The sequence below is a fragment of the Acanthochromis polyacanthus genome, chromosome 13 (genome assembly GCF_021347895.1).
Source record: "Acanthochromis polyacanthus isolate Apoly-LR-REF ecotype Palm Island chromosome 13, KAUST_Apoly_ChrSc, whole genome shotgun sequence".
Classification (NCBI taxonomy): Eukaryota; Metazoa; Chordata; class Actinopteri; family Pomacentridae; genus Acanthochromis; species Acanthochromis polyacanthus.
The window spans coordinates 4,453,746-4,470,548 of NC_067125.1; the positions used below are offsets into that span (position 1 = coordinate 4,453,746).

Genomic DNA, 16,803 nt, shown 5'->3' on the forward strand with positions numbered 1-16,803 from the left:
TTCTGAGGTATCAATAAACTGTTTTATCACAAATAACATCAATAATCTTAATAAGTACGATTTTATTTTATTTTGATAAATTCTGGAATCCCACTTTAGTTTTTCATTTAGTCAAGTTGACGGATGTTTATTAAGACTAATAGCACTTCCGTTTCCAAAATAATGGATCTGTTCTTCAGTAAAAGTGCATAATTTAGATATTTTATTTTGTTACGTTTGTTTGTAATTATCTATGCTCAACAAAATTATTCAAATATTTTATTTAAAAATATCCTACAGTATTATAAATATAAATTTATAGCATTAATATAAAAGTGAACATTATGAATATTATATATAATACAAATTAGCTTCAATAAATCTATTGATCCTATTTATACGTTGAAAAATATTTTGACTTAACCTCTGTTTAAGTAAAAATGCTGCAAAATAAACTTATTTCATCTTAAGTCAGCAAATAAACTTATTGATGCTAATTTATGTATATTTACTTTTAATTACTGTAAAATTAAGTGAATCTTTAAGAGTGAGACATAAAACACTTTCACATTTGGACAATCTTTACAGAGGACGTTTTGCATTTTAAATTTTCTTATTAATTGCGTTTGTTCAAAGCACATTTCACGGTGGTGGAACTGGAATCTTTCTGCTTTATGTCACTTTGGACACATTTTGGGAAATATTTTGTTGACTTTCAAGGCAGTTTTTTAAAATAATTTTGGACAATTTGAGCCAGTTTGGACATATTTTCAGTAATTCTGTACAGATCTAAGCCATTTTTGATGAGTTTTGAATCATTTTGTACATTTTTTTTACTCAATTTGGACAATTCTTTATTCTTTTTGCATGTTACAGTCATTGCACATGTTACATTTTGCATTTTTCTTATTGTTTATTTTCATTTATTTTACTTTTTGCTTATTTATCTGTATTTATGGTGGAATTTTTCTGCTTTTTGTAATTTTGGACCCATTTTGGGCCATTTTTTGTTGGTTTTCGAGCCATTTTTGCAATCATTTTTGAACAATTTAAGACAATATTTTGAAACAATTTGTTTTCAATAATTTTGTACAGGTTTAAGTCATTTAAAAGTTTTCAGTTAATTTTGTGCAGGTTTTTTTGACTCAGTTCAGACAATTCTTTCTTTTTTGTATATTAGTAACTGTGCATTTATATGTTATATTTTTCTTATTATATATTTATTTACTGTACATTTTTGTTTATTTTCCAGCCACATTTTTCCTTCATAAAGCATTTCTATTCTATTCTTTTCTCTAAAGCGGTTTAACATGATGATAGGAAGACGTCGCTGTGGATTTAATGTTGAAAGTTCAAACCGGAAGTCTTATTGCGACAGGCAATGACTTGACGTGACGGTCACCTGACCCTGAGGCCGGAGGGGGCGGGGCCTGGTCTTTTTGAGCACGTAGACAATCAGGAGTTTGTTCTAGACCGACAGGCAGCGGAGAGAACTAAGCGGAGAGAAACTGCGACGAAGAAAACAAACAAAACCGATTTAAAAAAAAAAACAAACGAACAAAAAACAAACAAGAAGAAAACAATATGGTGGCCAAACAGAGGATCCGCATGGCGAACGAGAAGCACAGCAAGAACATCACCCAGAGAGGAAACGTGGCCAAATCTACGGTGAGTTCAGTTGATCTCTGATCGATGGAGGTGATTGAAAACCGGCTGAAAACCGACTGAAACTCTGATCAGGTCATCGATCAGAAACCAGAGCAGAGCAGCGAGTCTTTGAGCTTCAGAACCAGTTAGAAAAACCAGTTTAGTCCCAGTGGAACCAGCTCAGAGGGAAAAAGGGATTTATCATCTTTTTTACCTGATTATTTAAGATTTAAACGTCTGCATGCGTGGATCGATATGTTCTGATCGATTCAAAAGAGGTTCCAGATGATCAGCAATTATTTTGATCAGTCAGCTGCTTCATGACTGAATCATTACTTTGAGTAACATCTGGATCAATACACATGATTGATAAGTGTTCTCATGTTTATCTTCTGGTCAATCACTGATCAGTTAGTTTTATTTGATTAAATATCCAAAAGTAATCATCAAAAAGACTTCACTAATCAATGAGTCAATAATCAGGGAAGTAAAACTCCCAGAAAGTTTAAACTGATCAAACTGTTCCAGTAATTTCCAATCAATAATCAATAACAGTGAGTGGAAACTAATTTGTTTTAGACATTTCTCCAAATGTTTGCCAGATCAGAGACGTTTTGAACCCACTGATCAATCCATTGCTGATCAATCAATCACTGATCAGTCAGCTCAGTTTGATTAAATCCTCGTCAATAAACACAAAAACAAAGACTGAAATAATCAATCAATGAGCCGATAATCAATAATCACAAAAATATAACTCTTGGAGAGTTTTAACTGATCAAACTGAGACCGTTTTTCCAATAATCTACGATCAATAATAAAAAATGGACATTTTCTACAAATGTTTGAACGCTCTGATAGATCATTGATCAATCAATCACTGATCAATCAGCTCCGTTTTATTAAATCTTCATCAATACACACAAAAACAGAGACCGGAATAACCGATCAATGAGCTGATAATCAATAATCAGGGTCAGTGGATTCAGAAAATGTCCAGATTAAACGTATCTTGATTAAAGACACACTTTTGTTCAATTGACTATGATCAATAATCAATAATGACAAACTGAGAATAAATAATAAAACACCAGATTATTCCTGAATCTATTGATCAGATCAGAAACTGATCAACAGTATTGATTTATTGACACAAATGTGCAGAAACTGTTTGAGGAAAAACAACGCAACATTTTGATCAATCGACTTTATTAATCTCTGATCAGTTTTACCACTAAATAAAATATTTAACATAAAAAAGAAAAAAATGGATTAAAATAAAATGAATTCTAATCAGATGCTGCCGTTACTGAATCTATAATCAATGATTGTGATCAATAAATGTTTCAGAGGAACCTGACGGATGACAAAGGAGTCGGACCGTGGCTGCTGGCGCTCTTCGTCTTCGTCGTCTGTGGATCAGGTGAGTCTTCCTCATCTTCATCTTCCCGTTTGTTGTTTAGACGTTTGAGCTTAAATTAAATTACATTAAATTATATTAAATTAAACTAAGCTACGTAAAATTAAATTACATTAAACTAGATAAAATAGAATTATGAGAAATTAAATAACATTAAATTAAATGGAGCTACAATGAATAAAATTAGATTCATTTAAATTACATTAAAGTACACGAACATGTCCTTTTTCAGCTCTCTCTATTCGTATTTTTGTTCAATTGAGGTCAATTGTTTTCTAATTATTAAATCTTAATTCTTCATTTTAGGATTTAGGATTTTAGGATTAGAATAAGTTGATGAAATAAACCATAAAATAAAAATCTTCATCTGTAGAAGCACCATGGAGCTGATCTTTTCTTCTTTAATATTTTAACCAGAAATGTTTTTCTCCATCCTTTATTTATTTATTTAAAAAATACCTGTATCTATTTTCTAAAGATAATATTTTTCTAAATTCATATATTTGGTTATTTTTATTTTTTAAAAATAGTTTTGTGTCATTGACTGGTTTATAATTTGTTTCTAGTATTTAATTTCAGCTTCAGATTTAAATTAAATCAGCAAATAGAGAGCAAAAGAGATGAAGCAATAAAACAGTGAATTAACAACAATAATAATATTAATAATAATAATAATAAAATAGAAGATAGAAAGATAAAAAGAAGAATTTTAAAATAACCAAGCAAAATGGTACAAAAAAGAAAATATATAAATAAAAAATATTTTAAAAAATGTAGCTATCTGATATGAAATGAAAAACATCAACAAATAAATATATCAATAAAATTTTTAAAAGATAAAATTAAAACTGAAGTAATGTAAACATTGCATCATTTGTTTGTAGCTCCGCCCCTTTTGACGTGACTGAGTGTCACTGAGCTCTCGTGTCACAACAACCTGTTGGGAAGTGGTCGATAAAAAACACCTGCATCAGGTGTTCAAACAGGTTTATCTGAGCACGCTCAGATGGAGAGCAGCAGCCGAGGTCTAAAAAAAAGAAAAAGATCAAACATCAAAGTCCAGCTGGTGTCAGCTCAGACTGCTGGACGCAGCACAAAGACTGTAGATTAAAACGTGGAACATTTTTATCTGTTTCCAACCAGATGTGAGAAATAAAATGAAAATAATGAAAACTAGAATTCCCACAGATTGTTGTTTGTGTTTCCTCTGCTGTCTGTCTGACTCTCGGTTTGTTTTCACGCCGTCCTGCAGCCATCTTCCAGATCATCCAGAGCATCAGGATGGGCATGTAGAGTGACATCACCAGCGGGGGGTGGGGCCACGACAAAAACGCCGACGCAGGAGGATCTGAGGACGCCGACGTCAGCAGACTGTCGTGTTCCCGCCCCGAGATGATGCAACAAAACATTCCTGAACTTCTAAATGCCATCACACAAATGACCAAACAAGCCCCGCCCATACAGTAGCCCCGCCCCCAGACAGCAGCCTGTACTCCAGCTATCTGTGTTGATTTAGCATGTCGCCGCCCGCTGACCTTCTCACAGGACTCTCTATCTAAACAAGCCTCATGTCATTCCATCCTGTGCCTTCCTGTGTTTACCTGAGCTTTAGCCCCGCCCCCACCGAGTACACCTTATCAGTGCAGCGGGAGCAGGGTCACAGTCCAACCTGCTCCCGTCAGCTGTTCCAGTGTTCTGACCAAACTCATGCTGTCCGTCCTCGTCTGAGGACACCTGACAGACGTGACATGAAGGTCTTTTGAATCAGAAGGTTTGGAGGAGCCGACAGGTGTGTCTGCACCGTGTGCAGCGTCACCTGAACATTCCTGTTTGCTTAATAAAGTTTCATTTTGAATATGGATGCGGCGTTTGTGTTTACTGTCTGAACTGTACGACCACTGATAAAACGCAGACTAAAATTCTGCCTTGTGGACGCTGACTTGGAACTGACTGGTTCTGACTTCAACTTGCAGACTTGTTGCTATAGACTAGGGACTTGTTAACATCAACTGGGGACCTGTTGGTTGTCATTTGTACTTGGGGGAGGAGGGTCTTATTGATCCAGACTTGTTGGTCTAGATTTTAGAATTGACGGTCCAGACTAGTAACTTCTTGGTCCTGACTGAAGACACTGGTATAAACTGGGGACTTGTTGGCCTCCACTGGTGACTTGTTTGTCCTGACCAAGTACTTGTTGGTCTCAGCTGGGGACTTGTTGCAAAGTAGTGACTTGCCGGTCCTGACTGTGGACTTGTTAGTCCTAACTGGGAACCTTTCAGCGCTAACTGGTGACTTGTTGGTCCTCACTTGCACTTGGGGCTTGTTGTTCCAGATGTGGTCTAGATTTTGGATCTGATAGTCCAGACTAGAGACTTCTTGGTCCTAACTTAAAATAGGGGTTTTGCTGGTCCTAACTGAGGACTTGTTGGGATAAACTGGGGACTTTTTAGGGACTTGTTGGTCCAGACTGGGGATGTGTTTGTCCTGAGTGTAGATGTGTTGACCTTTAATGAAAACTTGTTGGTGCAGAATGGGGACTTGTTGACTTGCACTGGGAACTAGTAGGTCCTGACTTCATTGGTCCTGAATGGGGACTCGTGGACATCAATTGGGTAGTAGTGGATCTCAACTGAGGTGTTGTTCGTCCAATATGGGACTTGTGGTCCTGACTGTAGATTTGCTGACATGAAGTGCAGACTTACTGGTATAGACTTGTGACTTGTTGGGGACTAGTGGATCCTGACTGTGGTCTTGTTAGTCAAAATGATGGTGAATTTATTGATATGGATTGGGGTCTTGTTGAGCTTGATTAAAGGACTTGTTGACATTAATTGGGGACTAGTTGATCTTGACTCTGGTCTTGTTGTAAATTTGGGTCTTATTAGTTCTGATTGAACTTGTTGACATGGATTGGGGTCTTGTTTACCTCGACTAAAGGACTTGTTGACTTTGGGGACTTTCTGATATTAACTGGACTTCAACTTAAATTCTGTTTCTATGAACCAAGCTCTATTCAAAAACCACAGTTTACTGTAAAAATAAGTTTGTCCAGAAGGTGGTGCTGTTTAGTTAGAAACAGGAAATGGAGCTAAATGTTTCCCACAATCCATTGGGACCACATGAGTGCAGGTGAATTAACACACCAATAAACTACAAACTGATTACTGATCAGGCCTCATTAATGGTAATTAGTAAATACTGCAAAAGTAAAAGTATTAATATTGATGAATAATCCATTATTGCAAAACTTTGAAATAATTTTATTTTAAAAAACCAACAAAGTCTTTATTTTTATTTTGTTCAATGTTTTACATGATTATTCTATTTTATTAATTTCTACATTTCAAAATTCATTTATTAGAAAATTTTCTATATTTCTATATAAATATAATTTATTTAAAAGTATATCGAAATTTATTTTAAATATTTCAAAATTAGTTTATTTTTTGTTCTTGTTTCAAACTCAATTAACTGTTTTTTCCCTAATAAATTTACACACAGAAGGAGGATTTCCACAAAGAAGAAAAGCAGAAATTTAAAAAACAAAAGCAATATAAACTTAAATAATTATTTTCTAAAGAATCCAAACATTAACATGATTAAATGGCTGCTTGGGTTGATTAATTAATGCATATTTAGCTGTTAATTCCAGCTAAAAAAACACATTTAACCAAAACAATGAATAATTAAAAAAAAAAACTATGACTGCTTGAAATAATATAAAGCACTTATTGATTAATTTATTGGTATTTTGTGTTGATATTTGGGCCTGAGTGTTCCATAAAAACAACACAAAAACAACAAAAGGAAGAAAATAGTGGGAATAATGATACAAAACAAATACACTACACTGTAAAACATGAAGGAGCTTAAACAACAGAATATAATTAGTAAAATAACATGTTTGTTTTTGGGATGTTTAAAACAAAATACCTCAAAAATAACTAACGATGCAGAAATGAAAACACAGTAAAGGCAGTAACTGTGACTTTGTGCAGCAGTGGCCTGTTTTCACGTGTTTTTAAGGAGAAACGTGATGTTGTTTGACCCACATCAGCCAGACAGAAGCAGCAGATGTGGGTCACACAGGGTTAAAACCAGACGCTCTTTGTTCGCCAGCTTTTGTTTCCTTCCCAGACAGCAGTGGTTTTCTGGATCACGTCCGGAAACAACAACAACAAACGGCGGCTTCTCACCAAATACTCCAGCTTACGGTCGTTTCCACGCTGCTGCTCCAGGTTCAGTCGGAGATCGCACGAATAAATATCTGCTGAACAAACAAAACTGCTTTTCTGTTTAGACGTGATAAAGTTAAACATCATCTTAGGTTGTTAATGTCCTGCTTTGACTGGACGTTTTTACAACAAACAAATAAAACCAGGTTGAGCCAGCTGGCAGGAATCAGACGAACATTTTTATTTGTGTCACGAAACAAAAAGACGGAAGCGGAATAAACTAAATCTGAGAAACCAAAGGAGATGTGCTTCCATCAGCATTTTCAATTTGCATTAAAAAAGTTTGAGTTTGACAGGAGAAATGATCTACAAAAGCTAAACAGAAACAGATGTACATGAATCACATCTATGTGCAACTATGAGCTGAGCACCAGAACTAAAACATAGAACTATCAGAGAAAGTCTGATTTGTCCATGCTTTCCTCTTCACTGAAGTGGTTCAATGTCTTTATGCTGTGTGGACGCCGGCGTCTACAGTCTGTTTCCATGTAAGCAAGAGTCTGGTTAACCCAAACAGGAGTCGGTATCATACAAATACTCCAAGATTATTACTGGGCTATGTGAAATCTGAAGTTTACCAGAGCTGCTGTTGCTTTGTGATCTTAATAAGTGTGCTTCCAAACCACAAGTGTTTCAGGGGAAGACAGCTGGACTTTTATTTTTGATTCTTGAAGATGTTTCACCTTCATCTAAGAGACTTTCTCATTTCTGACTGATGAGGACAACCAGGAATCCATTATCACCCCAAAACAGGAGTGGACTGGGGCAAAAAAAATCAGCTCTGGCATTTTTGGCCCAGACCGGCCCACAACATTATCGGTTGACTGAATCAAGCACGAATTTCTGAATGACAAAAAAACTGACAGAGAGGTCGGATTTTCAGAACAAAAATTCAAAAACATCCCCAGAGACCTTTACAAACTTGTTGTTTTGGATGGAATACTCGGTTAAACCAACATTTTAGGTGCATGTCCAGGGATTTAAGGTGGAATGTTGATTTAAGGTGGATGTGTGAGGACCTTGTAGGTGGAATACTTCCTGAAACCAACCTTTTAGGTCAACATTCAAAGATTTAAGATGGAATATTCCTTTAAAACAACCTAAATTTCATGTTTTGATCATTATCAAGTGAGAAACCTCAGTCCAGACTCCTCATAAAGACGTTTGAGATTTATGCTGTTATTTGTTTAGTCCAGACTAAATGACAGAAATCCACAACTGTAATTTATTTCAGGACTCGGTTATTAAATGTCAAAACAATCCATGTGACTCTAAAAACTCAACAGCTTTACAAACTCTAAGATTAAACTCTACAAGGATCCAAAAGAAGTTGGACTTCTACATGAGAGCTTTAATTATTCTTCATCTACTTCCTGAAAAGTTTGCTCAATAAAAAGACAAAAATGAATATTTTCAGCTGAACTAAAGACAGACTTTGTGATTTTTCTGCTCACATGTTGTCTTCTTGTAAACTTACTCTTTCAAATAAATACCCTCCTTACCCCCTGGAAACCAGCGTTTGTCCTGTTTTTGCTCCTCAGCGACCCCAGACAGCCGGTTGTATGTTTTTGAACAACACACCATACTATGAGGTTTTTACAGTGAAGGTTCTACTATGGAACCAGTTTGACATGTTCAGGTGTTCTTTGTGTGAAAACTCAGAGATTTCAGGGATCAGAAGGTGGTTTTCATCTTTCTTTGTTAACTTTCTGCTTCAACTTTAAACTAAATTTCCTTCACTAAGCCAGCCCTCTGGACTTCCAGTAAGCTGTGTTCCTATTGGCTGTCCAGGTGGCTGATTGGTGTTATCAGGAACACCTGAGCAGCTCAGTGTCTTCCTGCTTTATGTCTGCAGTCAAACATTTCCTCTGCTTCTCTTCACTGAACTGGGTTTGGTTCCGTTGCTTTAGTTTGTTCTTTAGGCGTTGGCTTGCAGCTTCCAGCAGTAAAATCCTCTTTAATGTGTTTCTTGGTGTGTTTTAGGGCTTTGTACTGGATAGTTGTCTTGGTAAATGTGGTTCTTTAGCCACAGTTAGCACATGGTGCTAATGTGTGCAGTGATTAGTGGATTTGGTGCAGCTGAGTGGTGTCTTTATCTTGGCTGTAGTGAGTCTTTAGAGGTTTTTGGTTGTTTGTGAACCAACGTTGGTTGTCCAGAAGGTAAGAGTTCCTGTCCTGATTCTCTGCTTACAGAGCTTCTCTGGTAGGCTGCAGGAGACTTTAGCGTTTGGGGTGTGCTAGTTTGGTTTTTGTACGGTTTCATTTGGACGACTATCTTGAGGCCCCTCCATGTGGTTTAGTGAGGTTTTCTGGAACAGTTCTACAAAGCAACCTGCAGCAGAAGAGACTTTGAGAGTTTTTAGGAAGTTCTGGAGACCAGACTTTAGAGCAGCACAAACATTTGTCAGCAGTTTGAGAAGGTGAGCTTCAGAGTAGAAATGAGAAGGAAACCTTGTTGACCTGTGTGGTGAGGTCCTGTACCAAGAGTTTGAGCAGGTTGTGAAGAGTCTGTAGTTCTTTGGTCTGAAAGCACCAGAAGAGTCGACTCATTAAAGGAGAAAACAGGAGATATTGTTGGTTCTTCTGTCGCCTGTCGTCCCCTGAACACAACACATTTTATTACCATGTTAAATTTTTTTTAATGTTTCTGAGTTTTAATCCTAGTTTTAGCAGTTTTTTTTTCTCTTTGCTTGTGTAGTTTTGTCATCTGTGTGAAAGGTGCTAAACAAATAAAGTTGAATTGATAAACTGAATAACTAACTCGTGATTGTGACATCAGAAGTATTTTATTGTGATTTAAGGGTTTGTTTTATTTTTAAGGTTGGGGTTAAAATCTTGACAGAAAATAAATATTAAAGATATAAACTACACAAACAATTAAATCAAAAGAAAAAAGAAGCTTAAAGAAAATTAAACATTAAATACAATTAAATTATATTAAACAGGCAAAAATATTTAATGAGATAATTAAAGAGAAGATGCAGTAATTCTGAAATTAAACACTTTTAAACAAAATATTAAACATTAAAGATGAAATATTTTAGAAAAACATTTAAAAATACAATTAAACAAGAAGAATATTACATTTAAAAATACAAACCATTTAATTAAAAAATTAAATGTTTAATTAGAAAATTAAATCTTAAAGACAAAACTTTAAATAGGAATTTAACAGAAAATACAATGAAGCATCTAAAAAGAAAATTAAACATTAAAAGGTGGTAAAACATTTAAGAAAAAAATCCTTAAAGATTTAATCTAAAAATTAAACATTGGGAAAGAAAAGGAAATTTTTCAAACAAGCCGAAAAAACATTTGAAAAAATAAACATTAAAAAGACAAAACATTTCAAAATTAAATCAGACATTAGAAAAGAATAAAAGGTGAGAAAAGAGCAAAACTAAACATTTAAGAAGAATCAAACTAAAGACAAAACATTTGAAAAGACACCAGTTAGACTTTAGAAGATCAAATTTAACAGAAGAGACGATAAAACGATGAAAAAGAGCAAAAACAGATAAAGGTCTTAAAGTGTTTTCTAGTCTGAAATGAAAACATCAAGTTGTTTCTTCAAACATTTCCTGTTTCTGTGTTCTTGGTTTGACTGTGGACAGATTTACTAAGAACTCATTTCAGAAAACTGCTTTCCAGATAAAGTCTACTAGTAGTTGAAGGCATCGATCAAACTAATGTTACCTTCTGATCTCCACAAACTTTACTGTTCAGTGAAGAGAATCAAAGTTTGTTGAGGATTTCTAAAGAACCCACAGGTGAAGGTCTGAGAAGAACTCAGATGGATGGTCTAAATGTGAACTCAAGACTCATGGTCACAAGTTTTAAGGCTTCTGTTAACCAGAAAGTTCAAACTAACAGTAAAGTACTGAGAAACTTTTAAAACTTCAGTCCTCAGACTGTCTGAAGGTTCAAACTCACAGAGATCTATTCAGGAACTTAGAAGATATCAGTCCTCAGACTGTCTGAAGGTTCAAACTCACAGAGATCTACTGTGGGACTTTGAAAATTTCAGCCCTCAGACTGTGTGAAAGCTCAGGTCCTGAGGACTCGGGAGGTGTGGATGCTTTGGAAAGTCTTGGAAAAAAATAGAAAACCGTTCTTGGAAGAAAACCGCTGTAGGTGACTGAGCAATAAGGTACATAAGTTCAATAAGCTAAACTACCCTGAAGCTACCCCAAAGCCTGAAACCGTGACTATTATTGTAAACGTAGTAACAGACTGACACAACACTGCAACTATATCATGGCAACTATAAATATACACTCCAACAGTATCATCAGCATCTTTACTCACTTATTTTGCCACTCAGAGGGTGAAAAAGAGGCTAGCATCCTCGCGCTAATGAAGCTGTTAGCACTTCCTGTCGAGCTGATCATTGGCTGAGGCAGCACCATCATACGAGCACTGACTACAAAAAACGATACCTTAGACAATTATGCCCACTGGAGGCCTGGTGGTTCAAACAAATAAGTGAAAGTTACAATACAGTCCCCGCCTGGCATTATTATGAAATGCCACAATAACTTATGCACAGAAGATGTTCATATCCGATCTCCTGGAGGCAACAGAAGGATACACTCTGAGATGGGTCTGGATTTCTTTCTTTCCGGATTGTTCTCAGCTTCATGCCTTCGTCCACCCGGCCTCCGTTGACTCGTCCCGCCTGCCGTCTCTGGAGCTGAAGCTGGATTGGATCAGACCAAAGTACCGTTCAATCACGATGCCAGCTGCCTCTCAAAAGGCTCCTTCATCTGGCGGCACTTCTTCTGAGGGGAAGCTGAGCTTCAGCAGAACTTTGAAGATGTGTTCCAGTGGTTTGTGGATGTGTGGGGAGATAGAGAGGGACCTTTGAACTGTTCAGAAAGGAAAACAGGAGCCCATTGGTAGTTTTAGTTTGGGGTGCTACTGCGATGTGTTCTTGGGTTTTAAGAGGTGAACAGGAAGAGTTTTTTTTTTTAACTTTTACTTTGTTCCTGGTTGGAATGCCCATCAATGTCAACGTGAAGTTCACTTTTAGTTCTGTTGATTTATTTTTATTTTACTAACACCCATTTACTTTTAACCCCTTCACATGTTGTGAAGGGGTTAAAAGTACTTTTTTCAAATAAATACTCATCTAACCCTCTGGAAACCAGCATTTGGACTGTTTTTGTGTTGCTCCTCACCTACTTCAGACAGCCGGGACAGAACAACGTTTTCTGGACCAAAGGCTAAACTCTGATGTTTAAATAGCAAAGCTGAGGCTTTTATTTTTCTGGAAGTAAAAGGAAATGTTGCATATTTGTAGTTTTGCTAACTTAACTTTAGCTGCACTTTCACCATGTTCTAACTGATAGATCATTTTTTTATATTAAAATATCTGCACTTCCTTTGTATATTTGGTCGTTTCTTATGTTGCTGCTGTTTCATTGCAATTATATTTTAATATCACATTAAATACAGATAATTGAAAAGAAAAAAACTCTGAAATACTCAATGACCTCATACAGCATCTAGTGTTAAACTGAATAAGAATTCTTAATAATATAAAATATAACTGACTGAGTTGTATTCATTAAACCCAGATATTTCAAATTGAAACAAACACAACATTGATTGAAAGATTTCAGTCAATTAAACCTTAAATTCATTTACCTAAGAAAACCATCCTTTAATGTCTTACCTTAAAATGACCAACAGTTTTTTAAAATATAGGTGTAAAGTAAAAACGTCACAGTGAAGATGAATCACTGATGAATATTTAATGGCATTAACTCAATTATGATGAGCAAACAGAAATCCATCCATCCATCCATCCATCCATTCTCTGTACACCGCTTTATCCTCACTAGGGTCATGGGGGGTGCTGGAGTCTATCCCAGCTGACTCTGGTGAAGGCAGGGGACACCCTGGACAGGTCTCCAGTCTGTCACAGGGCTACATATACAGACACACAATCACACTCACATTCACACCTACGGGCAATTTAGAGTAACCAATTAATCTCAGCATATTTTTTGGACTATGGGAGGAAGCCGGAGTACCCGGAGAAAACCCGCGCATGCACAGGGAGAACATGCAAACTCCATGTAGAAAGATCCCAGGCCCAGGCCGGGATTTGAACCGGGGATCTTCTTGCTGCAAGGCGAAAGTGCTAACCACTACAGCACTGTGCAGCCAAACAGAAATCAATTTCTAATATTTCTATCAAATATGTTTATGTCTATAAAATATACTGAACATCAATAAAAATGTCTGCATAATGAAATATATGAAGTCAATCTGCATTTGTATATATAAATAATACACAATAATATATATTTATAAAATGTGACTTTGAAAATGTAAATCAAACTGTAATAAGCATTAGCTAGCTGCTCCACTTGCTCTGAATATTTTTATTCTTGTCTTTGTCAAGCCCAAACGAAAAATTAATCCATATTCTGCTACATTACCGACAACAGCATCCATGGAGTGACCGGAAGTTAGTCGACCTAGCGGAAGTGCTAATGAGGTCTGCTCTGACACGGATTATTACCGTCACACATGTAGCTTTTAAAATAAATCTTCTAAAAGACACAGAGCTGTAGCTCAGTTTCACTGTGAGCTCTAATGTTTCTCTGTGTGACTGTGTCTGACTTCCTCTAATAAAATCCTCCTGTTTACTGTGAGCTGCAGCCATAGATATATATCTATCAACTGATTCATATCTATGCTCATTAGTCTGGTCCAATGCAGTCTCCGTGATGACGTTTCACGAGTACGTGAGAACCAGGTACGGACAGTTACGTACTGAGAAACGGCCACAGTCTTCTTACCTCAAAGGTACTAAGCTGCTCGTCTTCTCCTCTGGCTTCAGGAAATGTCTGCAAAGCTTCTTCAAATCCAAACGAAATACAATCAAAAGATCAAACTAACGTCATTGGTGCATTCAGGTGCAGTCAGACAACGAAGTTGCGTTAAGGAGCGTCGGAAATCGGAGTTTCAGTGATAAAAATTTCCAACAAAAAAATTTTTTTTTTGGGGGGGTGGGCATGGGGTGGCCAATCAGATCACGAGGGAGACCACTGCCCCCCTGTGCCCCCACAGAAGATCCGCCACTGAATTGAACACTTTCACATTTTTCCCGTCTTATATCTTTCCCCTTATATCCCTGCTCCTTAATGGGAGAACTGAGCTGTAAGTTGTCTTGTCAGTATTTGAATTGTGGTCTGAATGGTGTCAGGGTCGTTCTCAAACACATTTGGAGATCATTGGTCAGTCTGGTACGATATTTAGTTTGGATTATATTCATAGTTGAGAAAACTGTCTCATAGCTGTATGTTTAGCCGAACATAATCAGCTTGTGGAGGGCTACTTTCTTCTCGGTGTCACGTTATTTGTCTTTCTATCTGCTCTGTCCTCTTGACTGTCCTTCGCCTCTAAACTGTTTTCTGAACGCTGAGCTTAGAACTGCACTATAAGTAGCTAATAAGTGGTGTCATAGACCCCTTTCTCTGTTTAGAGATGACTGTTGCAGTTAAGCAGATTCTGATGTGTACACACGTGGACAAAATTGTTGGTACCCCTCAGTTAAAGAAGGAAAAACCCACAATTCTCACTGAAATCACTTGAAACTCACAAAAGTAACAATAAATAAAAATTTATTGAAAATCAAATAATCAAAAACAGCCATTACTTTTGAATTGTTGATTAACATAATTATTTAAAAAAACAAACTAATGAAACAGGCCTGGACAAAAATGATGGTACCTCAATAAAAGATTGAAAACTATTTGACCAGAGTGACATGATTAACTCAGGTGTGTCATTTAATTGACATCACAGGTGTTTCCAAACTCATAATCAGTCAGTCTGCCTATTTAAAGGGAGACAAGTAGTCACCCTGCTGTTTGGTGAAAAGGTGTGTACCACACTGAACATGGACAACAGAAAGCGAAGGAGAGAATTGTCCCAGGACATCCGAAAAAAAATGATAGACAAACATCTTAAAGGTAAAGGCTATAAGACCATCTCTAAACAGCTTGAAGTTCCTGTGACAACAGTGGCTCATATTATTCAGAAGTTCAAGACCCACGGGACAGTAGCCAACCTCCCTGGACGTGGCCGCAAGAGGAAAATTGATGACAAATTGAAGAGACGGATCGTTGGAATTGTATCCAAAGAGCCCAGAGCAACCTCCAAAGAAATTAAAGGTGAACTCCAAGGCCAAGGTACATCAGTGTCAGATCGCACCATTCGTCGTTGTTTGAGCCAAAGTGGACTTCATGGGAGACGACCAAGGAGGACACCACTGCTGAAAAAAACTCATAAAAAAGCCAGACTGGAATTTGCAAAAATGCATGTTGACAAGCCACAAAGCTTCTGGGAGAATGTCCTTTGGACAGATGAGACCAAACTGGAGCTTTTTGGTAAGGCACATCAACTCTATGTTCATAGACTCAAAAACCAAGCATACGAAGAAAAGAACACTGTCCCTACGGTGAAACATGGAGGAGGCTCAGTAATGTTTTGGGGCTGCTTTGCTGCATCTGGCACAGGGTGTCTTGAAAGTGTGCAAGGTACGATGAAATCTGAAGACTATCAAGGCATTCTGGAGAGAAATGTGCTGCCTAGTGTCAGAAAGCTTGGTCTCAGTCGCAGGTCATGGGTCTTCCAACAGGACAACGATCCAAAACACACAGCCAAAAACACCCAAGAATGGCTGAGAGAAAAGCGTTGGACTATTCTAAAGTGGCCTTCTATGAGCCCAGATCTGAATCCCATTGAACATATGTGGAAGGAGCTGAAACATGCCATTTGGAGAAGACACCCATCAAACCTGAGACAACTGGAGCTGTTTGCTCATGAGGAGTGGGCCAAAATACCTGTTGACAGCTGCAGAACGCTCATTGACAAATACAGAAATCGTTTAATTGCAGTGATTGCCTCAAAAGGTTGTGCAACAAAATATTAAGTTATGGGTACCATCATTTTTGTCCAGCCCTATTTCATTAGTTTGTTTTTTAAAATAATTATGTTAATCAACAATTCAAAAGTGATGGCTGATTTTGATTATTTAATTTTCAATAAATTTTTATTTATTGTTACTTTTGTGAGTTTCAAGTGATTTCAGTGAGAATTGTGGGTTTTTCCTTCTTTAACTGAGGGGTACCAACAATTTTGTCCATGTGTGTATATGGTAGTGAACTGCCTGGGGAGGGATGATTTCAGGTTTTAAAGGGGGTGAAATTGGTTGGGAATGGGTAGATGCTAGTGGCAGTTAAACTGCAAGTGTGGGATGATTCAAGGTAGGAGTGGTGTTGAGATTGCATGGGGAGGGAGGACCCAAGGTGTTAAATACAGTAAAATTAAATGAGGATGGCTACCCCATTGAATACAGAAAAGACTTGCATGCCTTGAGGTTCAAATAGTGGTGAAACTACCTGGGAAGGTACAACTCCAGGTGGTAATAGTGGTAAAACTGACGAAAATAGATGACTCAGGGTATTAATTGTGGTGAAATTGGCTGCGGAAGGATGACTCCCC

The 16,803-nt window shown here is 37.0% G+C and overlaps 1 protein-coding gene across 1 annotated transcript; it reads left to right on the plus strand.

Annotated features, from left to right (window-relative positions):
• Positions 1–1,444: 1,444 nt before the first annotated feature.
• LOC110968164 (stress-associated endoplasmic reticulum protein 1) lies at positions 1,445–4,905 on the plus strand. The gene is made up of 3 exons (XM_022218008.2): positions 1,445–1,647; positions 2,977–3,049; positions 4,299–4,905. The coding sequence occupies exons 1-3, from the start codon at positions 1,564–1,566 to the stop codon at positions 4,337–4,339; spliced, it is 198 nt and encodes a 65-aa protein (XP_022073700.1). The 5' UTR covers positions 1,445–1,563; the 3' UTR covers positions 4,340–4,905.
• The last annotated feature ends 11,898 nt before the right edge of the window (positions 4,906–16,803 follow it).

Excerpts from the sequence above, each read along its gene's own strand:
- LOC110968164 (XM_022218008.2), top strand. The coding sequence starts at position 1,564 with ATGGTGGCCAAACAGAGGATCCGCATGGCGAACGAGAAGCACAGCAAG. Across the intron at positions 1,648-2,976 it reads GAAACGTGGCCAAATCTACG|AGGAACCTGACGGATGACAA; the intron begins GTGAGTTCAGTT and ends TAAATGTTTCAG. Across the intron at positions 3,050-4,298 it reads CTTCGTCGTCTGTGGATCAG|CCATCTTCCAGATCATCCAG; the intron begins GTGAGTCTTCCT and ends GCCGTCCTGCAG.